The sequence below is a fragment of the Anopheles coluzzii genome, chromosome 2 (genome assembly GCF_943734685.1).
Source record: "Anopheles coluzzii chromosome 2, AcolN3, whole genome shotgun sequence".
Lineage (NCBI taxonomy): Eukaryota > Metazoa > Arthropoda > Insecta > Diptera > Culicidae > Anopheles > Anopheles coluzzii.
Window position 1 is genome coordinate 52,021,573 of NC_064670.1, and position 19,410 is coordinate 52,040,982.

Below are 19,410 nucleotides of genomic sequence, written 5' to 3' on the forward strand. Positions count from 1 at the left end.
ACCTTCCTCCGATTTAGAAATATAAAGTTCACAAAATTTTCAATACGCTATAAATACATCAACTAACCTCTTGCTAGTCCCCCCTTGACCTCCCACAAAAACTGCCGTTAGCGCAGGAGAAAAATCTCAACAACCAACAGCCAACAGTTCGCCCGTTGGACAGTTGGAGGTCGTGTGGTACGGTGCGCGCACGCTGGGAACCACCACCAACTTTGTGGTTCGGTCCCGAGCTGAGCGTCTGAGGTTGGTGGTGAGCATGATTATTGCTACCATTTTATACATTTTTTTTATCAACCCGGTTATGTTTGCCTTTTTCCGGTTCGAAACGAAATTTGATTCTGCTTCCTTCGATCACTCTCTGCCCGCCACAAGCCGTCTAAGGCTGTATGTGTTGATTTTTCACACCTCAAATTAGATTCCGCCACGCCGTCGAACCTATACGGCGAACGATCATCGCATCGCTGCGCAGCTTACGCATACACTCTATTTCAGACTTCATAAATTATGACGAATTATACCCGATCGGCGGTCTGCGTGTATGCGTACGCATTCCTATCGTTTTTGAGTCGTGTTTTTTTAACCACTAAACCGCGTGAAGATCGCAACTTGTAGTAAATAATGATAACGTCACACATCCGTCATGCTGGTTGCGCTTGAACCCGCGTATTACTACAACATGCTACAATTGACCGCACGTGCCGTACAGTGCGGAGTGATTGGTTTCCCAAACCAAATAGCCGCCCTCGGATCGGAGAGCAAACTGAAGTAGAACAAACACTCGAGAGTACGCGCGATCGTCGCGAGAAAACCGTGTGTACTACCACTTGCTGCCAAGCCTTACCGAACAGGACGGCTTGCACGACCGGCGCACGGTGCAATGCAAACGCTCTAAAATCCCGGCCTATACTGACAACACACAATGTGCGTACACGGATTCACCGACGGACGGTTGCGAGTGAGTGAGTGTCCATCGTGGACAGGGCCAGTAATCTTCTAGCGCACGGTACACCTACTACTGCCGTGGATGCCGGGCCGAGCATCGGCGAGCGCTCACACGCAACGTAGTAGATTACTTGGTTTCTGTGAGATCAGTCCTCGTTTCGTTAGATTCCGCACCCTGCGCCACGCGGGTCTTGCTTAACCATAGTCATGTGCTAAATTTACACAGCTCTCACGTTTTGACAAGCAGCTCCCTTGGAAGCAGCTTTTTCTCCGTCTCTCTCTCCCTAGTTTACGATTTTCTCTCACAAAGCTATTGAGACGATCTGGTAAGATGTTTGTCTAATGGGTGAAGTATAAAAGTTATGTTTATTGCTTTCAGGTATCATGCAACTCCGTCTCCAGTTCGACGCTCTCGATGCCTTCCATCTTGCCGTGCACAACCCTCTGATGGCCCAACATTTCCCACCGTTGGAAGAAACGCTCCGGACAATCGCTACACGCAAACGGACGCTCCTTGGTGTGCTCTTTCCGTATGTGCACCTGCAGCTTGTAGTTCCGGCCGTACGTTTTGCTGCAATAGCCACACTTGAAGGGATGTACATTTTCGTGCCGCAGCTCGTGCACACGCCGATCGCCGTACGTACCAAATCCTTTCCCGCAAATCCTACACTTCTTCGTACGTTCGCCCGTGTGCACGGTTTGATGATCGCGCAGGTGGCTACGGCACTTAAAACGCATCTCACACTCGCCACAACCGTACGGTCGCTCGTCGGAGTGGGTCATCTGGTGGCTCAGCAGGTCCGACTGGCGCAGAAACTTTTTCGCGCACGTGCTGCATTCGTACTTCTTTTCGCCGTGTATCTGCCGGTGCGACAGCATCGTACTGCTGGTGTAGAACCCTTTCTGACACACGTCGCACACGTACTTACGGTCGCGCGTGTGTGCACTGTTGGTGTGGCCGTGTAGAGCACTGCGACTGCAGAAGCTAGCGCCGCAGGTTTGGCAACTATACTTTTTCTTGCGATACGGTGCGGCCTGGTGCTTGGATAGGGCAGCATGGCTGATGAAGCGTTTGTAGCAAATGTCGCACTCGTAGGGCCGTAGGTTGGTGAGGATTCGTTCGTTTTCGTGCACTTGGGCGGTGTGTTGCTTCAGCTCGTCAGCGGAAGGGAACTGCACACCAGGACAGCCGCAGCACTCAACAACGAACTCGGTGGCTTGAACCGTACTTTCTACCGGGTCGTCCACGGAGGATTCATGGGTTTCCTGTGTGCTTTCGATGCGTTCTATTATTGCATCCTGTGAATCATCATCTTCACATTCATTAAGCGCTTCTATTTCACCAAATTCAACATCCTCTACAACATCATAAAGCTCGTAGTACGATTCATGGTCAGCTGTCTGTTCTATGATACTTTTCCCATCTTCTACATCCAGTTGTTCTACCAAAATTTCTGTTTCAGAACATAAATCTTCTTCGTATATATCTGCATGATCTTTCATAACTAGCTGGCATTCCTCTTCTGTTAGAGGATTCTCTTCCGAACAGTCCGTTTCTTGAACACTTTGGCGCTCGCTGTCTTGCGTGGTTTGGAAATGTTCCCTGTTAACAGAAAGACAATGAATAAGTCAGTCGTAAGAATTATACTAAATATATACTAAAACAACATACCCCTCGCTATCCTCTATGGGAAGAAGGGCCCGCAGCTGTGCGTCTGACTTTAAACATTTTTTCCGAAAGTTGTTACACATTACAATAAAATCGGAACACTCCTGGCAGACACAATCGGGCAAACCGTCACCTCGGGAAACTCTTATACCGGTAAGCGAATGAAACATTTCGTCAAGAGTCGCCTGGTTGATTTTCTTAAAAATCGAACAATATTCATCTGCTTCCTTCTGCAGACAAGCACGACACGTTTTCATTGTAAAACCGATATATTTAACGACCGGTATCCAAATTCTATTCGTTGCTTTGCCGTACGCAGCGCGGTTTGTTTTGATTGGGATTGTTTACACCGTTTGACAGTTTACGCGTTCGCCATAGTAGAATACTCCCTTTCCATAGTCGTCAGATTCAGCGGATGTTGCTGAATGGCTTAGGCCGCGCTCTAGAACGATCGCTCTGAACAGCAACACACGTCTATTGTGTTTTGCGCGTCTGATGAAGTCAACTATGCTTAATCGTATCTTGTCGTGGTCGTAGCGATTATACTTTATTGCTTAAAACAATTAAAGACCATGGATTAAAGAAAGACAATATATTGCAGTCTGAGCAGTTAAAATATCGCTATCGTTTTATGTTTAAACATTGCCATATGTTCATTACTATTTATCTTTTTATAATTTCAATATGTTCGGATTTATTGGCATTTTTCCAAAAAGGCGTCATGTTATAGATATCTTTTGATCTATTTATTTCCATTTCTATTCTGTGTTCTAGCTTATTTTTTTACATAATTTTCACCCCCTGAACCGATCATCCAAACGGCAGGCTAGCTAAAGTTTTGTAACTCTAGCAATACGACTCGCATCCTCTCGTGGCCACCTAATCTGGTTTCGTTTAAAAACTCCTTCTTAAGCAGTACATCATGGACACCGTTTTGGCGTAGCAGGTACAGCAACATTATAACATTTGTATCGTACAGAATATTGTTTGTCAATAAATTGTCATGATACAGCTTTAGGAGAGTCAAATTTAATTGATAATACACATCGCTTTTCAATGCTTCTTCATACCGCCCCATTAATGTTGCGCTGCTAAACAACATTTTCAAGGCGTGCAGTTGTGCTTTGAGCAGCTCTTCTTTGTCAGGTTCATTCAATTTCTCCTGCAATTTGTCTACGCAATTCTTAAAATCTTTCGCGTTGTGGTGATTTGCCAGCGTAACAATGTTCATTTCATTGGATTGATGGCTTGGTGCGTTGATTTCTCCTGTGGCGGACATTGTCTTCTTTAAAGACTGGAATGCATGATTTGCGGTATTGGCTGGGACCAGTTTACAGACGCCATTCAACATTTCCTTAAATGTTTCCTTCGAGTAATACATTCTGTAAAACTCCTGTATGATGCCCAAACACAGCACACCTTGGTTCGATAGCAGTATTCTTCTTGCGGTCACTTGCACAGGATCTTCCAGCGTAAGTTGCTCGAAAAATTTCCACTTTTGCGTGGAATTTTCTGCCGAGCTCCAGTTCATCTTCAGCAGCTCCTCCAGCGTGGTGTAGTTACAGGTGACTGTGCGGCAGATGTGTAGCGCTGTTTTCAACACTTGTGCTAAAAACATTGTTTTCTCTGTTTCTTTCATCACCAACGGCTGCATAAGAGCTTCCACTATAGAGTTTATATCCGCTGCTAGAAATACTACATCTTCGAAATTGTAATTACTCAAGTTTTCCACTAAATAGATGGACGAGAGATCCATGTTTACAAACACACAGTTTTGTAACACACACGATCACGTTTGACAGCTGATTTGCAACTCGCAGAAACGTCAACTTTGTTTGTTTACATTTTGCAGACGAACAAATCGTTTCGTAAAAACTCAACGCAAATAACCGAACCAGTGCAATTAATTTTTGTTAATAACCGTACACTAACCATGCTACCAATTTAAGTTCGAAAAGTTACCTGAAAATGAACATTGCCATGTTAGAAACGATCATAAACAGTGCATCTTCGTCGGTTTGTAGGCTATGCCTCAGTTACGACGCTTCTGAATACGTTTCCCTTGATGCTCATGAATCTGACTCGCTCGTGGCAATTATCTACAAATGTACCGGAATAAAGGTAGACTTAGTATTTAAAAAACAACCATTCACTTAAAAATAATAATCGCAATTTCATTGCAGGTTCGTGGAAAGACAAACAACATCGCAAACAAAATATGCAACGATTGCCGGAATGATGTGGTCAAATTTAACCAACTGCGAGAAAGGTGTCGGGCATCGGATAAAATTCTTCTCGATCTATATAGGAAAAGAAATACACTAACACCCAGGTTGTTATTTAGCATACCGTCCTTAGCAAAGGAAAACTATGGCGAGCGCGAACAGCAAGAAATATTCACACCAACAGAAACAAATGCTAATATTATTAACGTTCAATCAACGTACACCGAAGCGATCGTTCCCGAAACAGATGAAATGCTTAGCACGGATTCACACAATCAAGTAGACCTTGGACCCAAAGACAATCGAGAGGATGATGTACCAAAACTGGTATGCTGTGGTTGTAATCCTTCACCAGAGTTCAGCACCCTAGCAGAACTAACAGCCCATGGTGCTAAGCATCACAAAAAGTACCGTGTCTTAGATGGTTCAATTCGCCCCTTCGAATGCAACATTTGTTTTGAACGGTTTTTAACACCATCGCTGCTGAAACACCATCAAACACGTCCCTACCGGAAACGGTCACACATTTGCAGGTCCTGTGGATCGGCTTATTTCACGAACTCTGCCCTGAACCGGCACGAAAAGGTGTGCACTGTAGTTGATAAGAACTATACCTGCGAACAGTGCGGCAAACGGTTCCGCCAAATCATTACGTTGAAAAACCACCACAAACTTCATCAAGCGAAGAAAGCATTCGCATGTCCCGTGTGTGGCAAAACGTTTAAGCAAAAGTTTGAAATCACCATCCACATGGTAACACACACCGGGGAACAGCCTTATCCTTGTGATCAGTGTCCGGCTAGGTTCAAGCGGAAACAAGCACTGAAAAATCACCAAAATCGCCATCAGAATCCGCATCCATTCAAATGTGAATCATGCGATGAATGGTTCGGTAATCCAACGGCTCGCAAATTTCATCGACTTACTGTACACGAAGGGCTTGATCCGTTCCGATGCGACCAGTGCGGTGTGAGCTACGGGCGCAGGTTACGACTTACGCAGCACATGAAGAAAGTGCATGGAGAAGTGGGCTAATAAATCATTCATGTTTTGAGAGATATTTCTAAGTTAATATATACATATTTTGGGGAGCTTGATATTGAGAAGATTTATTACAATCATATGGCTACATTTCATTAGCGGATGAGGTAATAGGTTTATTTTCTTTTTAATGTACAGCGGGGGCATATTTTTATAGCAATTTTAACTACATCTGATTCCTTTCCTAGTAGGGTTTTCAGGGTCCCTAGTAGTTTTAAGTTTCGTTTTGTTAAAATGTTCTCCAAAAGTCATATGAATTGATGCTAGATGGCGAACTGCTGGTGCTGATATTAATTAATCAAACAGTTGTACATAGCCAAGTGGCAAATAGTTTTTTAAGTGCCATGGATAAAAAAGTGATATATTTATACAACAAAAATCATAATAATTTAAACTATTTAGTGCATGTAATGTTTGGAGTTATTAACCAAACCGTGCACGTTAAAATTAAAAAAAAAAAGATTGAAGAAGTCTTGCACCTTTTTTGCCAATAAAAAAACATAAAAATTGACTTCCGATAAATCCTTTAAAGTTGTGAAACGCGTTTAACAACATTACAATACATGGATAAACATGAAGCAGAATTAACTCTATGTTACAAGTCGAAATATTTTCCTGAATTTTCTAAAGCTAGTCTTAGGTTTGAAGATAAAAACAAGTTAAAAATTACTTTTTTACCAACATGCCAAGTATATACGTATGACTGCTGATTGCATTTCATTAAATTTATAACAAACATACACGAACAAATAAATAAATCGCAACAGAAAACAATAAAAACTCTGTCCATGCTATGTCCATATCAGTAACAGAAAATAGGCAAAAAATTAACAATACATGTGTCAATTAGCATTCATCGCTGAATTCGTTCTAAATCAATTAAAATCACCCCACCAATAAAAAAAACCAGCATAAGTATGAATTTTAATTCATTTTTTAAATGTATCGGCATTTTCATGTACCGATTGAAGCACCAGGCAGCAAACAAGACCCAATCAAACACGACAAACCATTGGATGGTTTCTAAAAGTTTACTTTTTGGCTCTGCTCACGACTCCTACACGTAGCACGGCTCATCCTGTTATTCCCAGCATGCAAATTCCGAGCTTGCGTTACGACATCTTTTCAAAGCGGGGCGACCATTATCATTCGCAAGACGCCATTGAATGATGTTACTTATGTGCACGGGGGGTTTTACATTGTCCGCATCAATCGCAACAGGTCAAAAACATAGGCGCGACAACACTTCGCGTTACGTTGCTGTAACGATTTGTAATGCATCTTTGCATTGACCGCGGCGCTCCTGGTCGCTGTTGTTCTAGTTATGCCTGCGTTTGCGTTGGTGGCTCATCACTCTAGACCACGATGTGCTATGGCACCGCTATGGCACCCAAGGGGCGGTGATAAATGAGGAATTGTGGCAACGAGCAGCCCGGAGTGGTCGACGTGTAGCGGTAGCTTGAAGAGAGAACGCTTCTCCCCTCGCGTCCGTTTATATAAATACATAACGATCAGCCACTGTACCAAGTCACGTTGAATGCGTCGTGTCTGAGCCACAAACAACGCTTCCCATCATGCTCCCTCTAACCACCATGCTTACTCATGCTTCTATCTCCACCCTCGCATTGGCTTGCATGGGTCACATTCCCTCGGTGTGCATGCCGGATCCTGCTTCACACCTTCTCCTGCCGGCCGCCCGGTCCAGGCTCCGGTACCTTTAGCGAGAGAGACACATTTCTCGGACACGGTTGCGACACTCTGCCGGATGCTCTCCCAGTGCAGTCCAGTACGGGCCGTTCAATAGTGCGGATGAAAGTTACTCTGTGGTAGGCAACACCCATGTACTAAAGTTTCGTTTAGTGAAAAAGTACATAAACTATATACAGTTACTTGTAAAGCGTTACTAAAAAGAATCTAAAATAAAATTAATAAACTAAAGCAATCGCATTACTACGCTGTGAAATGTTTGTAAAGTCTGGTAAAGCGGATCCCGCTTCCTTCCCGTGACGATCGTCTCGATCGCATCGATCTTTCTCGAATCCTTTCTTACATTCATATGAAGGAGATTCCAGCCGCAGTCCAGCCGCCCAATAGAATTGGCGACGGAAGTCGACCGTGTCTCGTGTGTCGAGTGCATAGATTTCAATCTAATTATCCTTGGTGCGTTACGGACTGTGGGTGAATTTTCAAACATGAGCGGGCAGCTCAAAACAGTCCACGGTACGATGTGAATGTGTCTAGCGTGTTCAGCGTACATACGCTCGTCAATTAGTGGTGTGTAAAATTTTCAAAAAATAAAGAACCCACGTCTAACTTGATTGTTACATATTGTGAAAAACAGAGCAAAGTGTCAACGAACATGGTGTGTTTCGTGTTTACGATCTTCTTTTACCACTGAAACAGTTAGGTTGAAAATGTAGCTGTACAAAGTGATCGTTTGTATGCGCAGCAAGAGTGACAAACTATGTATCAGTTGTATCAGTTGTTGGGAAACGTGTACCTCATTTCAGCACATTAACATATCAAAAATTCAGTTGGTACCAAAAATCAATACAAAAAATCTCTTTCGGTGTACCGTGAATCGCTCTAGAAATTGTTCCTTGAAATGTTTTAAACGCTGATTGGGAACAACCACTATGTAAGGTTGGCGGAACTGAGAGGAACACACACACACAGTGAATTCCCCTTGTAACGGTTGCGTAATCCGAGAACAACCCCGTGAAAGCCATCGTCGGCCATTGAAAGTGTGCGCCGGAACGTTTTTCACCCTCCGAAGCCATATCAGTTCCATGTTCTCTTGTACACGATTTCCGCTCCGTGTTTGGTGCTTAACGCTCTCCAGCAGCTCACCAGCGCGCTCAGTGTGACGCCTTACTGTTACTACTATCGTGTCCCGCCGACGTGAGTTAGTAGGCAAACGGTTCCGGAACGGTGTGGCAGCGTAGCAAAAAACATCCCTTTGAACGGTTTAGTTGTTTGTCGATGTTTGTGTGCAGCAGTGACATCGATGATGATGGCGATGGTGTGTTGCTTACTAGCCGGATTAAGCTTTTGAATGTGTTAAAAGTTCGTACCTTATGTATAAAGTGTGTGATACTGTATGTGTGTGTGCATTGAAACGGTAACCCGTTACTAAAGTTCTCATTGGCGAGTGCTTCAGTGTGTCGATCGCGTACTGCCATATGATCAAGGCGAATATGATGATGATGATGGTGGAAATGGTTGTGCTTTAAATGCGTGCACGAGCAAAACACAAACACAAACAACACAGTACAGCGATGAGAAATTCAATTTGTAGTGCAATGTCAGCTAAAATGCAGGTTATGAAATCGGTGTAATCGTAGCATTTATTTCAAACATTGTTCGAACAGTAATACACAACTTTTCATTAAAAGCTTTTGCAAGTAATGCAAAATAAATTCACCATCAGCAAGGTGTTTAAAAAATGCTGCATTTCATACAACTGTGCATCGTGAAATCTGTGAATCTGTGGAATCTAACTTAGTGTAACAAAGGGTTAGCACGGTTTCCTGTAAACACATTCTAGTACATTCACGCATTTAACAGTTGGTTTATTTTTGCATTATTATTCTGATACAGTAAACAAAACAGCCCATAAAGGATTCTACGAAAGGAAAAATAAAGGTGAATGGTGATTAAAACACTCATTACAATAGGAGTGAAGTGATTTCTATCTGGGAATATTAAAACTCATAGCATAGATTTGTGCAATAGTGAATGTTCCTGTACAACATGGTTACAAAACGATACCCTACTTAAACGTTTCTCTTCGATTTTTGTGTGATTGCACATTCATCTGTGTAAACTGTTTCATTAATAAACAAAGTGTATTTACTGTTAGGTAAGGAATGATGGCTAATACTCTCAAAAATCTCCAACTAAAAGAGAGAAAATTCAAATTCAAATCTAAAGCTTTCAAACTTATTGTCTAATATCTGTTGGTAGATCTACAAAATGACGAAAAAAACGTCAACCATTGGCCATTTTTCGGCCAGCACTTCCGGCACGGTCGGACAGACGGGTGGAATGAGCAACTTTGGCACGGGAACCAGTGGAATGGAGAGCATCGACAAGCAGGCCCTATCGTCGTCCGGGCAGCAGGCTCACCAGCATCACGAGCATCCGTCCGGCATCGGCGGTAAAAGCTCCGAGCAGCAGCGCCCGCACCAGCATCAGTCCCAGCATCATCACCACCATTCGCACCAAGTGCAGCAATCGGTAGGAAAAATGCGGGACAAACACACCGTGCACTGGTTTCGCAAAGGATTGCGGCTGCACGATAATCCGGCCCTGCGCGAAGGACTCCGTGGGGCGCGAACGTTTCGGTGTGTTTTCATCATCGATCCCTGGTTCGCGGGCAGCTCCAACGTGGGCATTAATAAGTGGAGGTAAGCTACCCATCGTACTGTTTCGCTAGTTGTGTTTTTTATTACTATAAAACGATACACGCCTGTTGCAAAATGTGAGCGAACCGGTATCAGAACATTGGCAGCAAACAAGCAAACGATGGCCATGTGCAAACGTGCATTGTCACTTCCCGTGTCATCGACAACCATTATGCAATGGTTCGGTTTTACGTACGTTAGCAAATGATGATCCTCATCGCCGTCATTATCATCGCCAACGCCATTCGTCATTGAGCGTGTAGAGCGAGAGCAGGGCAGCACGACGACAACAGTTTGATGCATACGCGTACGAACTAAACACACATGCAACCGACTGCACACACACAACCACTTGGAAAGTAACCAGCAACCAGAGACCGGGGGAGCTGCGGGGTAGAATTAACCCTGAAAATCCACTTTGTGTGAATGCACCAAATCAAACGCTCTGTGTACACACAAACACATAGAGAAGCGAATGATGTGTGTTAGTAGATTTGTTTGACCGAGAATTGCACACACCGCAAAGTATCGCCAAGAGTGCAACATGCACCCCGGGTGTTGCAGCTCGACAAATGCATACGCTTGTGCATCGGTAGCTTATCAGCTGCTCGGCTTTACTCTGCCGACTTGTTGTTGAACGAATACGTTCGCTCTGATAAACATACACACCTCGCCATTTGCGGCGATGGCCTCGAGTGTTTAATGATACTATCGCCTTCAACTGCATTTTCAACACACACACACATAAAGCATTTGCCAGTGTAACAGCGAATGTAATTGTGTTGCTGTTAGATGCACTATTTACTCTCCATTCAAAACCGTTCCTGTATCTCTAGTATTGCACTTTGAGCTCTATTTATTATCTCACTTGCCCAGAGCTGTGTTGCAAAATGCAACTAAGTGTTCAACAACAAAAAATCAAGAACGAAAAAACGCTTAAACTCATGTTTTGAATATCTTTTGCGTCCCATATTCAAATACATATTGAGGCTTGATTATTATACTATTGCACAAGAGTCAAGGGTAATAAAATGAGATGAATTAGTAATTTAAAATAGCAGTTTTTTGAGGATGAATTTAACGTATCGAGTTATTTGGGAGTGACTCGGAAGCCTTTGAGGTTTACAGTGTTTTCCACGATTTATTTATCCCCTATTTTTTTGTTTGGCGCGTCTCACGATTTATTCATCGTATCCCATAGATGTTTGGTTCGCTCCCATAACTTATTGGTATCGTCCGATTCGATATCAATACAATTGAACCAAAAAGTTCTGAGAAACGCTAAAAAAATCGTGAGAACACACCAAGAAATATGGAAAGCAACCAAAAAATTATGCGGATCAATAAATCGTGGGAAACCCTGTATGTAAATATGAACAAATATATTAAGCTTCACTTGATAAAATAAATAAATAAAACAAATAAAACCCCATTTACAACACAAAACTATAGAATTTCGTTACAGTTACATAAATCACCATAACATTGAGCTTTCCCTTAGTATCATGAACCACCTTCCTGGAATCAATGATTTTTCGGCAATCTGTTGCATAACATGTCGTTATAATTTCACGACCGGAAAAGCAATTCAATAATCACCCGATCCCGATCGGTTACGCCAATCCTGACAAAAACCGACGATAGGAGACGCAGATATGGCGTTGACAATAATCAGGTGACAACAGGACAGGCTGGCGGCGGCAGCAGCAGCGGTTTCCTTCGATTACACAAAATCAGCCCCCTTCCCGTGTCCAGCTGCGCCTCCCTGTCGAAACGGCTGCCAACTGCGAACTTGCAGCCGCGAAAATCGCGAAAATTCGCCATCCATCTCACCCAACGGCTCCGGGCCCAGCGTTTTCATCACGTATATCTTCTTGACGATTCTGCAACCAACCATCCTTACTTAGAGGCAGAGTAGAGTACATTCTCTCTTCCTCTCTTCGTCACCGTACACCAGCGTGGAGACCCCCCTTTGACAAACAATCACGTGGCAGACAATGTGAAGCGCAACTACGCTCGTACCTAAACGTTACGTAGCATTTACTTCCACGCAAACCTGCCCTGCCGGCCCTCGATCCGTACACAACCTCCGCCACATCCCTCCGCTCCATCGCCCACCGCACGGAGCACGGAGGGGTGAGATGTTGAAAGTGCGTTGATGTGGCTGGATTTGTGTGTCACCTGTACTTGTTGTGTAGCTCTCTTTCCCCCCCCCCCCCTCCCCTCCCCTCACACTCAGCATTTCTGCCCCGCAAGAACATAAGTCGGGGAAAGGAAGCAAAAACAACAAAAAAACATGACCAAATGTGATACTGACAACACTTCTTTCAGGCAAACGACATTCTACCCTTTGCTGGGAAGTTTGTCTAAAGTGCACAATAGTGCTGTGACTTTTACGTCGGCATTGCGATACATATCATCATCCACTTCCGTATCGTATTGTATGTTTAAACAACACACCTTTTGAAACTCAAACCTCAAATCTTACATAAACTTTTGAAAACTTTGTATTTTATACTATGAAACTAAATGCAGCCCTGCTCCGCACGCAACGTCTTTTAGCTTATGGTTGTTTCGCAGACATTATTTACCTATTGCAATATGAATCGACTTAAGTAACAGCTGGGACAAAATTGGTGTTTTTTGTGTCAGAAAAAATGCCTAATAATCTTTTGATTCAACAACTGGCACCTATCCAACGTGGTACTGCTAGGTAAATCGAGCTTCCACCACGTAAGCTAAGACATTGGCAATAAACACGTACCGCTGTTTGAAATCTTTTGAAAACCAAACAAAAAAAAGTAGAGCTAAGAAACAAACGTGAAGGAATGTGGTCCATATTCTGATAATAATGATGAAAAAGCAGTTTGCTACAGTACGTAGAACGTAAAACTGCATTTTAAACACTGTTATTAACCTTAAAGTTGCATTGTTTGGGATTAAGTCATAATGTGTTACTTACGAGATGTTTTGGGTCAGTTCCGTCACAATACATCTACATGATTTTCCACATATCTCTACGGGGCCCGTGACAGGTGAAATGTGGGATAAAATAGAAAATTTTTGCAAGTAAATTAATATCTTCAACACTTGTTTATAGATGTTTCATGCACAGTTGATGAGTTATTATTGCTTATCTCCTTCTAAATCAGACATTGCAAACATACGTTCCACGAAGAACTTAGGCAGTTAGTTCGATTAACGAAGAATGGAGTAAGTTTGATTGGAGTTCGGCATGTAGCATGGGTTTTAATAGCTGTTTAGAGGCGGCATCCTAAAGTCGGTCTCCTAATATTGTCATTCATTTCCTGACTTTGAGGCTTTCTGAACCACTTTCACCGCTTCATTCATTAGGATATTCTTTAACTATGTTTCTACAACAATCAGACCGATATATTTAAAATTTTCGAAAAAAAAACAAACACCTAAAAAATGTGTATTTTACGAGGACGTCGGGGTCGGGTAGTCTCTCGGATATTAGCCAATAGTCGGATATTAGCCAATAGTCGGATATTAGCCAATGTAGTGCTATAGTTATGAGCTATTGCTATTAATCATTACCGTTATCAAAAGGCTGCACTTCCTGGGGCTATTAAATGACCTACACAAGAAATTTTTTTAGGATTAGAACACAAGTTCTGTAAATATATTGAATAGCTATGCTTGGTTTTCCATGAGTTTTTTTCAGATACAGGCCGGATTTTTCGCACTCTCATTTCCGAAGAGTATTCTCATCGATGTGCGAAGACGATATTCTGAAACGAGGATTTGAAGAACTGTTCAGGATACTTCAAAATGAGCAATAAATTAGAATTATTAAATTTCCGAGCTAGGGCGACGGCCACAGTAAATATCATAAACTGCTTTGCTAAGCATGATTTTTTCCCATGTTCTCTCATTTCTATATAATCAGAGATTTATTGTGACGAATTTGATATGCATAGATTTGTTAGAAGCTACGAAAAAATGAAGATTTGATTTTAGGTTCAATGATAAGTCTTAAATGATTTTCGTGATCAAAAGCACCATGTGGTGTAGTGGGTAATGGAGGAACCAAGAATTGACCAAAAATTAAAAGTTATCAAATTTTATTGTTAACAAAATGATGCAAGAAGCATGCACATACCCATGTTTCATAATCATTAATTATTTTAAAAATTTAAAACAATTAAAAGGAATCTCCACAACCACCACATCCTTCCTGACTGTTGAGTAAAATTTTTGTTTAAATAATTTTTAAAATATTGTTAAAACTGGAATGCTCATCCCAAGCAAACCCACCTGTTTAACTAAGGCCCACAGGAATATGTGTATGTAACTGTATACCTAAAAGCTACTGAGTTACCCGTATGAGAAATGAATTTGACATCACTGCTCTAAAGGTCTACAGTACTGATGGGTAAAGTTGGCAAAAATCCGGAGTCGGCTCCGATCCGACTCCGCTAATTTCGGAACCGGTACCGAAAGGTAGATCCGCCCAACTATATCCGGAGTCGTTCGGAATCGTCTGGAATAGACCGGAGTCGTCCCGAGTCGTCCGGAGTCATTCGAAGTCGTCCGGAATCAGTTGGAGTCGGAGAATTCCGGAGTCGTCCAGAGATGACCTACGAAACAATGGCATGCATACGAAGATTCACGCATAAAGTAAAAGACAACTTCGAAATGAAAAAATGAAAAATGTAAATGAAAAAAACAACGAAATGAAATGCCTGGTCACAAGCAAATTACTCCGGACGGCTCCTGTAGACTCCGACCGACTCCGATTCCGGTCGACTTCGATCGACTCTGGACGACTCCGAATAATTCCGACTCCGGATAACTCCGGAGGAATTTGGTCGACTCCGGGCGAAACTACTGGTTCAAATTTTACCGGAGTTGGATTGGGATTAAAAATAGCCGGAGTCGGATCCGAGTCGTGGATGCGCTCCAAAGAGCACACCACTAGTCCACACACTCAGCGAAATATAGAGCGTTGAATACCAAATAAAACGATATATTATTTTCCAACTTTTTGCTGCGATAGACGATCTACAAATAGACTTTGGAAAGAAATACTGAATTATATTAACTATCTCAACTATTTTCCCTCTCTCTTGCTCTCTCTCTCTTTCTTTTCTTTATTCTTTATTCCTTAGATTCCTTCTTCAATGCTTGGACGATTTGGATCGAAACCTAAGAAAGCTTAATTCGCGGCTGTTTGTGATACGAGGTCAACCGGCGGACGCGTTGCCAAAGCTGTTCAAAGAATGGGGCACAACCTGCTTGACGTTCGAGGAAGACCCCGAACCATTCGGCCGCGTGCGGGACCACAACATCTCGGAAATGTGCAAAGAGCTTGGAATCGAGGTCATTTCCGCTGCATCTCACACACTCTACAATTTGGAAAGGTTTGGCATGGCAATGGCTTTTGCACACTTTTAACCACGGCCCACAATGCTAACGATGCGCACTTTCTGGCGGACTGTTTTTAGAATCATCGAAAAAAACGGAGGCCGCGCACCGCTAACCTACCACCAGTTTCAAGCCATTATCGCCTCAATGGATGCGCCACCGCAGCCGGAAGCAGCCATCACGCTGGACGTGATCGGGAACGCCAACACGCCCCAGTACGACGATCACGACGACAAGTACGGTGTGCCGACGCTGGAGGAGCTCGGTTTCGAGACGGAAGCCCTTAGGCCACCGGTTTGGATTGGCGGCGAAACGGAAGCGCTCGCCCGTCTCGAACGGCACCTCGAACGGAAAGCGTGGGTCGCCTCGTTCGGCCGGCCCAAGATGACGCCGCAGTCTCTGCTCGCTAGTCAAACGGGTCTGTCGCCCTACCTGCGCTTCGGGTGTCTCAGTACGCGCCTGTTCTACTATCAGCTAACCGATCTGTACAAAAAGATCAAGAAAGCGTGCCCCCCACTGTCGCTGCACGGGCAGTTGCTGTGGCGGGAGTTTTTCTACTGTGCCGCGACGAAAAATCCCACCTTCGACAAGATGGCCGGCAATCCGATCTGCGTGCAGATTCCGTGGGACCGTAACGCGGAAGCGCTGGCCAAGTGGGCGAGCGGGCAGACCGGCTTCCCGTGGATCGATGCGATCATGACGCAGCTGCGGGAGGAGGGTTGGATCCACCATCTGGCGCGGCATGCCGTGGCCTGCTTCCTGACCCGTGGCGACCTCTGGATATCGTGGGAGGAGGGCATGAAAGTGTTCGAGGAGCTACTGCTCGATGCGGACTGGTCGGTCAATGCGGGCATGTGGATGTGGTTGTCGTGTTCATCGTTTTTCCAGCAGTTCTTCCATTGCTACTGCCCGGTCAAGTTTGGTCGCAAGGCGGACCCGAACGGTGATTACATCCGGCGATATTTGCCGGTTTTAAAGGTAAGACCATTAGTGTACGAGCAACAAAACTAACGCAAAAAATAAAAATTACATTACTCATAACGTCGTGCTTTATTTTTGCAGAACTTCCCTACCCGCTTCATCCACGAGCCCTGGAATGCTTCCGAGAGTGTGCAGCGGGCGGCCAAGTGTCTCATTGGCAAGGACTATCCGCTGCCGATGGTTAACCATGCGATTGCTTCCCGCGCCAACATGGAACGCATCAAGCAGGTGTACCAACATCTTGCCAAATACCGCACACCGAGCGGCGGGTGCTACGAGGGCGACTGTACCGAAAAGGGCGGCTCCGCCATCGCGGGGGTCATGACGGCGGCCAAGGTGCAGCACATGAACACGAGCAGCATGAACGACAGCCCCAGCCCCACTACTATCCTGACGAGTGTAAACAGCTCGGGAAACTACATGTGCCGCAGTAATCCGCCCGCACAAAGCGACCACAACGGGAAGGTAATCACGTACCATCAGCTGCTTAGCGGCCCGGACCCAAGATCAGCGCTCGGTGGCAATGGCAGTGGTGGGGATCGAGGCAATGCTGGTGCGCCTGACGACACCAAACACGGCGATGGTACCGATGGTAGCAATCATCTCATGGCCGGGAAAGAGTCGATCTCCCAGCACCAGCAATCACAGTTGCAGCATTCGCACCAAGCACAGAGCCTGGATCAGCAGTCGCAGGAAAACAGCAACAGCGTGGCAAACAGTGAGCAACGGTACGGGACACTGCCCGTCGCCGAGTACGCGGCAATCAAACCGGACAGTCTCAGTACGCTGATACGGGCCGGCAATCTGACATCCGCTGGGACGCGCTTCTCCAATCTGCAGGATCAGCTCAGCAACAGCCTGATGTCGCTGGAGTGTGATGCGCTGGCGACCAAGCTCAAGCCCAACAACTACGAGTACGAGCGGAACCAGAATATTTACAACAGCCAGTTCAAGGTGGAGTACAGTGACAACTTCAACTCGGGCTACGGTTTGCGCAATGCCGTGTTCTACGGTGGCAAACGGGAGGACGAGAACGAAGACACCAAAGCGGACAACATGAACAACAACCACAGCGATCAGCTCACGGGCGACAACAGTGCCGACGAGCGGGCAGTGCCCAATGACGCGGACGACGATGATGAATCCACCATGACCACACTCCAGGCCACGGATGCACATTCGGCGCCACATGCACTGCTCTTTGCGGCCAACAAATCCAAAATCAAACAGGAATCACTGGTGCAGCAGTCCTCGCGTATGTTTCTCGAACCACCGAAGCACCACGCCAGCCGGGGAGCCAAACCACATCGCTCCCGGTGCGAGGCGACAGAAGCACGCTCGCACCTCGTAGATTCGCAGGTTAAAAAGGAACAGCAGATCACCTCGCAAGCGCTGCCACCACACTCCATGCACACCGATTGTGATTATGAACCAGAAAGTCATAAGCTGTTGGCCGAAAACTATCGTCAGCAGCATCAGCAGCAGCAGCAACAACAACAGCAACAGCAGCAGCAACACGAACACGAACAACAACAGCAGCAGAATTCAATGTTAGCAACCCAACAAAGGCTGGAAGCGTCACAGATGGATCAAGGAACTGATCAACCAATGCAGGAGTCACCTTGCAACGAAGAAAAGATTGGTGCGGGGGATTAGTTTGCCTTAGAATCGGTCACGTTTGGTGCAAATCACACGTTTATGATATGGCGTTTTAGGTTTCGTCGTTCATTGACGACCCTGCCTCTTAGCCTATCTAACATCAATTCCATGTATTACGAATGAATTTCGCAAATATTTTCTTACAAAACAAAGCTATTCTGCTTTTGAGAACACACTTGAATAAAATGTAATAGTATACAATAGAACATATAGACTCTTTATCGTTTGGTGTTGTGTTTGAGTGAACCATAACAAACATTGCAGGTGTACTTATGTATAGCTCCCCAGATAGAGTAAGTCACATTGACAAACTCCTTTGCATTATACAGAAGAAATTTTGAAGACAAAACTGAGAAAACAGCTATGTCGGTTGAGTTTTCCTTCAATCTTTCAACCATTTTTACTCGATAAAGCGAAAGGCCATGGGAGTGACAAAATGCTGACAAATTTTTCAAAATGTGAGCTTATGTTACTTTTTTGAGCTTTTGTCAAAATTTTGTAACCTGGAGCAGCCAGGAAAAAAAGTTGACAAAAGTTGACAAAATTTGACCAAATTTGACGTTCGTGAAAAAGCGTAAACAAACAGCTATTTGGTGCAGTTGTGACCCATTGTTATGATAATAATGCTAAAATGCATGATTCTAATTGATTTATGTACCTATTTAGTACTTCTTAAACAAAATATCGTTGATATTCAGATGTTGGAGCTTTTTGTCGCTCTTGTGTATGTTTTTGGTGCGGCCACGAGAAAAGCTCTTTTTTGCAGTTGACAAGCAATTTTGACAAAGTTGAAAAAATTTTCAACATTTTTTCAGCTCCGTGGCCACGCGATAATACATTTTATGTTTTTTAATACATCAAATACATAAGAGTATCAACAAATTTTATAAAATTCAAAAATAAGACAAACTTGTTAAAATCGTTCACTATGATTCAATTTATGTTGTTTATTTGTCATTTAGTGTCTTGCACAGGTTTGTTGAGATGTTCTCGCCGATTAACTTCGCGACAAAAGCAAACTGTAATGCCTGTCTCTGCTCTAATGTTTGCAGACCAAGATGCTGTTACCGTAAAAATTATCTAATTGTTGTGATGA

General features: G+C 44.0%; 3 protein-coding genes across 6 annotated transcripts in view; 2 read left to right on the forward strand and 1 right to left on the reverse strand.

Annotated features, from left to right (window-relative positions):
* The window catches only part of LOC120948661 (Kv channel-interacting protein 4), a 63,272-nt gene extending 60,227 nt beyond the window's left edge, over positions 1-3,045 (reverse strand). For 2 of the 4 annotated variants that reach the window (XR_007452110.1, XR_007452111.1), the window contains exons 1-2: positions 2,615-3,045; positions 842-2,545 (exon numbers count right to left, since the gene is read on the reverse strand). The gene's annotated coding sequence lies outside the window, so the exon portion shown is untranslated. Of the gene's footprint in view, positions 1-518; positions 799-841; positions 2,546-2,614 lie in introns of those variants that run through there. The other 2 variants (XM_040365257.2, XM_040365259.2) reach the window with 2 other exon arrangements.
* A 1,416-nt stretch (positions 3,046-4,461) lies between these two features.
* On the forward strand, positions 4,462-5,896 carry LOC120948659 (zinc finger protein 624-like). Its single transcript, XM_040365254.2, has 2 exons — positions 4,462-4,732; positions 4,795-5,896. The coding sequence occupies exons 1-2, from the start codon at positions 4,580-4,582 to the stop codon at positions 5,869-5,871; spliced, it is 1,230 nt and encodes a 409-aa protein (XP_040221188.2). The 5' UTR covers positions 4,462-4,579; the 3' UTR covers positions 5,872-5,896.
* Positions 5,897-7,722: 1,826 nt separating this feature from the next.
* On the forward strand, positions 7,723-18,520 carry LOC120948651 (cryptochrome-1-like). The gene is made up of 5 exons (XM_040365243.2): positions 7,723-9,739; positions 9,844-10,286; positions 15,419-15,670; positions 15,755-16,652; positions 16,737-18,520. Exons 2-5 carry the CDS (start codon positions 9,853-9,855, stop codon positions 18,309-18,311), a joined length of 3,159 nt encoding a protein of 1,052 aa, XP_040221177.2. The 5' UTR covers positions 7,723-9,739; positions 9,844-9,852; the 3' UTR covers positions 18,312-18,520.
* Positions 18,521-19,410: the final 890 nt, after the last annotated feature.

What these genes read in the sequence shown, in the direction of transcription:
- LOC120948651 (XM_040365243.2), top strand. Translation starts at nt 9,853, where the DNA reads ATGACGAAAAAAACGTCAACCATTGGCCATTTTTCGGCCAGCACTTCC. An exon ending in GTGGGCATTAATAAGTGGAG is followed by an intron (nt 10,287 to 15,418) that starts GTAAGCTACCCA and finishes TTTATTCCTTAG; the next exon opens with ATTCCTTCTTCAATGCTTGG. An exon ending in GATATTTGCCGGTTTTAAAG is followed by an intron (nt 16,653 to 16,736) that starts GTAAGACCATTA and finishes TTATTTTTGCAG; the next exon opens with AACTTCCCTACCCGCTTCAT.
- LOC120948659 (XM_040365254.2), top strand. Translation starts at nt 4,580, where the DNA reads ATGAACATTGCCATGTTAGAAACGATCATAAACAGTGCATCTTCGTCG. An exon ending in ACAAATGTACCGGAATAAAG is followed by an intron (nt 4,733 to 4,794) that starts GTAGACTTAGTA and finishes ATTTCATTGCAG; the next exon opens with GTTCGTGGAAAGACAAACAA.